Raw genomic sequence first — 5,703 nt, forward strand, 5'->3', positions numbered from 1 at the left:
ATCAAATTGAAATTTATATGACAGTGAAGTTTTGAAACTTAAAAACAACCTAAATAAGACGTTAAGACAGTTAACTTATCCACTGATGTTTATTTCCTTCATCATGAACTATAAATTCTTTAAGATTCAGATTATTTGAGTCTGCAAACCAGATGCTATGGAGCAAACTGCCATTTATAATCCATAATCCTTCTATATTTTTAACTCAAACACAAACATTAAGATCAGCGAAATTTAATTTTCAAAATGTTCTCAGAAAAAATTATCAGAAGAATCCTCCAGTTCCAGTTTGAGAATCCATTTACTTCAGATGAACTACCTGCTTGTGCTTTGAGGCAACAATCAGACTATGACCTTCTATAGTAGTCATAACCTCAATTCCTAAGCATTCCCTCTTCACATCAACGTGTAAACAAGGGAGAGAAGAATGACTTTTCATTATTTTTCATGGACTCTTGGTATTTTCACAGTATGTTAAGTGCCTGATTTCAATTTTTCAACAACACAACATATCAATATTTATTGTGACAGGTATGGATCCAGTGGCAGACATTAACAACTTCCAAAACGATCTCTAGGAATAATTCGGAGTTCTGAACCATGCTTTAGAAAAACATTTCCAGCAGTCTGTGCAGGATTTATTCCTATACCATCATTGGTAATAATTGCACTTGTTGCTGCAGGAACTTTAAATTCTTCTGCTGCAAACTTTAACACTGCTGTGAAAGCAGTACTTTCAGGAACACTGAGTACTTTGTATGGCAGCCGCGGGTCCGATGTCAGCGTGATCTTAAAGGACACTTTCGACATGGTAGAGCAGGTCTGCACCGACACTCCACACCAACCCCGCCAGGAAGCCCCACTTCCGCAGCTGTCTAGAGCGCCTTTCTTTACATTTTGAAGAAGAGAGATAGCAAACATCCTGGTTACTGGCCAGCCGGAATGCTATGGACAGAGGAAAGTGTGTGGGGCAAGGGGAAGTAGCGTAGCTGTGAAGAGAGTACAGGAGCTTATTTGTTGCTTTCTCAGAATCCTTGGGGTTCTTTGTTAGGCCATACAGAGGGGGTGGCCATGAACATACAGGGCACCTGCATCAGGCACTCTCAGGCCGGTGACAGAAGGAAACTTGGACGTGGAAGGGATGAATTACACCATTTCCTACTGCAAAAGTAGGTGGGAATTAGAGTAAGTTCTGTTCAACAAAGAGGTGGGGATGTCTTGGGTTAGAGCAGAATATATGACAAGGAACAGTGCCAGTCCGAACAGGCATCAAGAAATCACTTTGAGGGGAAAGAAAATACTATTGTTTAATGAAACCACTTGCCTAAATGGCCGTTCTTTCCCATCTTACAGAGAGCAGGGCCTGTTGGCCTGTTGCTACTTTACTGACCGCTGTTTCCCACAAACCTGGCACAGGTCACAATGCAGAGCCAGCACCCAGTACTTATTTCTGGGTTAAATGGATAATGTTGATACTTCCATACTGGCATCGTGTTTAAAAGCTTTTGAACTCAAGTTCAGATTTCTAGCTGATTAGATTTCTCTTGCTTTTAATTCTTCAACTTTAGTGATCCACTTACTCTGTGCTGACTGTTGTCTAGGTACAGGGGTTGTAAAGGGACATCTTTTAAATAAGAGGTTGCAGCCTTACTAGGGAAAGGTAGACCAGATTTCATGCTTGGGAATTAAGCTTTCACAGAATAAGTGGAACTGTTTCTCTAATTTCTGCATATTGTTCAATATTTTGGAATTTGTTAAATATCTCTCTTCTAGATTATGATCAGATATATCTCATCTGATTACTGTGGCTTAATCCAAATTTATCAGTGAAGGCAAGGTTATGTAACTTCAATTATAGTCTTGGAAAACTGTCAACAAAATCTGATTAATAAGCACTTCTCAATTTGTTAGGAAAATTAAATCTAGGCAAACTTTCTTGGTTTCTTCTTGAAACAATAGCTTGGTAAGAAATTCAAGGATAAAAATTAAAAAAAAAAACAAAACAAATAGTCCCTGAAGCAGCACAATGGCCTTAAATGAAAACTATAACTCCTTGTGTTTCACCTCTTTTCCCATAGATTTCTTCTTTAGCTGCCTAGGATATTGGTGCTTTGCTTGTTATGCCGTATAAAACCTGTATTTTTTCATTATTGGTTGCAAAACAGAGAAATACACACTAAAGGGATGATTGTTTCTTACTTTGTGTTCAGATATTTCTTTATATGTCATGTGGATTTGTAAAATATCTACATGTTAAAATTAGTGTCATTCTCCAGGGACCTGGCTTTTGGTTTTCTGGAAAATTATGCTAAATGTATTCATAGAGTAGTTCCTACCTGGAGCCTGTTTTTTTCCTAAGTATGAACTTCCTCGTACTGAAGCTTTCTTGAAAGGAATGATTTGGCTACTCCATCGACTGCTTTTAAAAGTAGCTATCCTAAGTGCTGACAGGTGGCATTGCAATAGTGTTGTGTCTTAGAGTTTTGGCAAAGTTCTCTGGTACTATCCTGGTAAGGAATTTAAAGGAAGAATTAAGCTGATGAATCTAACATGACTCTATATTCATATTTCTTTTTGTGGTCTTGGCCTTTATTCCTAAGTGGGGTGATGAGGCAGGGATTGTTAATTTGGGGCAGAACAGGAGAGTTTGTCCCCAGATGGAACAGACCATGGTAGCTGTGACTGTCTGCTGAATCTCACTTAGATTTGCCTTTTTGCATCAGCGCAATCCATCATCCTTTAAAAAATGATCTATTAAAACGTAACTGTTTTCACATTAGCACAATTCTTCATCCTTGGAAAAATGATCTTTCTATTACAACAAATCTGTTTTGCATCTCATTCTCTAAATTATTCCAAACTTGTAGATAATTATTTCATGTATCTGTCAATTCATCTATGAAAGAGAGACCATGAGTAAAGAATTCAAGAAATTTCAAGAGAACCCAATAAAAGTTTATGAAGATTAAATGCAGGACAGGAGTAAAGCCTTCTGCTTTGTTCTCTGCTGACCAAGAAATTGATGACACCTCTAGCCATTTGTTCTTCTCATGCTTGTGTACAAAGGACATAGAAGTGCTACAGCATTGGAGCACCTTTTGTCTTTTGTTTCAATAGTGACAGATGCACCAGTCTTTCCTACCTCACACCACCCTTCCAAATTAAAATTTTTATTGGCACTTTACCTTCTATCATGTAAGTGGAGTTAAGATTACCTACCACTAAAGTTTGAACCTCTAGAGCATGAAAAATAGCTTAAAAGAAAATAGACAAAGTATATTAGGAGTAGGGAAATCATTTTTTCTTATTTGGTAAGACTTCAGAGCCATGATGTTTTCATGCTTGGAAAAAAAGTACCCTTATACTCTCACTTAGGCTACTGATACCTTAATACAAATATCCCATAAAAATAAATATGTTAGGATGCATCATTCTCATTAAACCAGGCATTAAATTCTTTCCTGAAAGTTGTGGTAGATCATGCCAGAACTATGGTCTCTGTCAGAGATAGTTTCTCTAATTCTCCACAATATTCTTCTTGGGTTTTGTTTTCTATCTGTAGTTAAGGCCTAAGGAGATAGTGTAGGCTGAGTTAGGGTACAATTACAGCTTTACTTTTTGTGTGTGAAAGATTTATTTATTTATTTGAAAATCAGAGTTATACAGAGAGAGAAGGGGAGAGGCAGACAGAGAAAGGTCTTCCATCTGCTGGTTCACTCCCTCCCCTATTGGCTGCAATGGCCAGAGCTGCCCCGATCTGAAGTTGGGAGCCAGAAGCTTCTTCCAGGTCCCCCACATGGGTGCAGGGGCCCAAGGACTTGGGCCATCTTCTGCTGCTTTCCCAGGCCATAGCAGAGAGCTAGATCAGAAGAGGAGCAGCCGGGACTCAAACTGGTGCCCACATGGGATGCCAGCACTGCAGCTGGTGGCTTTACATGCTATGCCACAGTACTGGCCCCACAGCTTTACTTTTAGTGTGGTTTTATGGAAGGCAACCATACTTGAGCTAAAGAAGAGTATCATTAAGTAGGCCAGAAAAAGTAAACAAAAAGGAAGCACATGCTTTGGGAACAAATTTATTTATTTGACAACCTCAGTATATTTAGGGCTGGGCATTTTTTTTTAATGTTAGATTGAACGTGCAGAGCAGCTGGCCGATAGCTCCTTTAGACACAAAGTTTAATCTCAGCTGGGAGACGGAGTATCTGTCTTAATCAAAAATAATATCTTGGGGCCCACACTGTTGTGTAGCAATTAAAGCCACCGCCTGCAGTGCCAGCATCCCATATGGATGCCAGTTCGAGTCCTGGCTGCTCAACTTCTGATCCGGCTCTCTACTATGGCCTGAGAAAACAGTGGAAGATGGCCCAAGTCCTTGGGCCCCTGTACCCACGTGGGAGACCTGGAAGAAACTCCTGGTTTTGGATTGTTGCAGCTCTGGCTATTGTTGCCATTTTGGGAGTGAAGTAGAGGATGGAAGACCTGTCTCTCTCTCTCTCTCTCTCTCTCTCTCTCTCTCTCTGCCTCTCTGTAACTCTTTCTTTCAAATAAATAAATAAATAAATAAATAAATGATTTCTTCAGTTCTATACAATAAAACAACAGATAACCTTTTCAGTAGAATGTTTCAAATGTTTATATTTTGTGTATTCAATAATGTAAGTGCAGATAGCTTCAATTCCAATTATGTTTTTTCTGACCTAAATGTGTACTTTTGTTTTTTAGATATCTGTATATACAGTGATATGTATACAGGGAGTTTCATAACCTGTATTCAGATGTAAGCACTACCACTTTTAGAATTGTAATGTTGAGAAATATACTAAACTGTGCAAGGCCACAGCTTTCTTATCTCTACCACAGGAGTAAGTACAGTACATTTTATAGCAGCTTATTGTCATGATTCAGTGGAATAATTTGTAAATGCATATCATAGTGTCTGGAATAGAGCAAGAATATATTAAATGATGACTACTATTATAAATATTCATTTCCCTTTAGGTCTCCCTGATACTTATGATATACTAGGAAAATAAATACACTTTGTAGATCTGGATTTATAGGACTTGAAGGTCAAAATAAGGGCATATAAAAGAACAGTATAGAAAAGCTGTGAACCAGTGCCTGTGCCAATCCAGGAACCAATATCACCTTCAGTTGAGAGGCATTCACAGAGGTTGACTTAGGGGAATAAGTACGTTGGTCATGAAGTCAGTACACCCTGTTGTCCATTTTGTCCACTCTGTGTTTCACTGAAACCCACTTGCTTCATAAGTTACACCAATTAGAATGGCTCTTCCAAGATTTTGGCTGGTCTTTTCCTAGGAAAACTTAGAGATTACTGAAATAAACCCAAGCTCATGTACTTGATATATATATATATATATATATATATCTCACAGCCACAGTTAATCACCCCTCCTCCCAGATCTTCTGCTTTAGCAGTCCTCTCACATATGGTGACTATGGCTGCTGATCTGCATCCTTATCTAATGTTGTGAGCTCAGTTACCCCTGAAGGGTCTGAGCCCTTGGAGGTCCTGCCATTCTCATTCATTCTCAATCAAATTGAGTCGGCAGAGGATTATGAAGTCTTGTCCATGGCTTATCTGGGTGCACTATGTACTTCTCGTTGTCCTCTTTGTGTCAATTCAGTCCAACATTCTATTAATGATCAGAATCATTTCCTCTTGCATATGTCTAA

The 5,703-nt window shown here is 38.8% G+C and overlaps 1 protein-coding gene across 1 annotated transcript; it reads right to left on the bottom strand.

The window, feature by feature from the left end:
* Positions 1-257: 257 nt before the first annotated feature.
* On the bottom strand, positions 258-868 carry LOC133769570 (ubiquitin-fold modifier 1-like). The gene has a single exon (XM_062204779.1). It carries the CDS (start codon positions 808-810, stop codon positions 553-555), a length of 258 nt encoding a protein of 85 aa, XP_062060763.1. The 5' UTR covers positions 811-868; the 3' UTR covers positions 258-552.
* Positions 869-5,703: the final 4,835 nt, after the last annotated feature.

The sequence above is a fragment of the Lepus europaeus genome, chromosome 11 (genome assembly GCF_033115175.1).
Source record: "Lepus europaeus isolate LE1 chromosome 11, mLepTim1.pri, whole genome shotgun sequence".
Classification (NCBI taxonomy): Eukaryota; Metazoa; Chordata; class Mammalia; order Lagomorpha; family Leporidae; genus Lepus; species Lepus europaeus.

Bases quoted from the DNA above. Each gene is read 5' to 3' on its own strand.
- LOC133769570 (XM_062204779.1), bottom strand. From the start codon at position 810: ATGTCGAAAGTGTCCTTTAAGATCACGCTGACATCGGACCCGCGGCTG.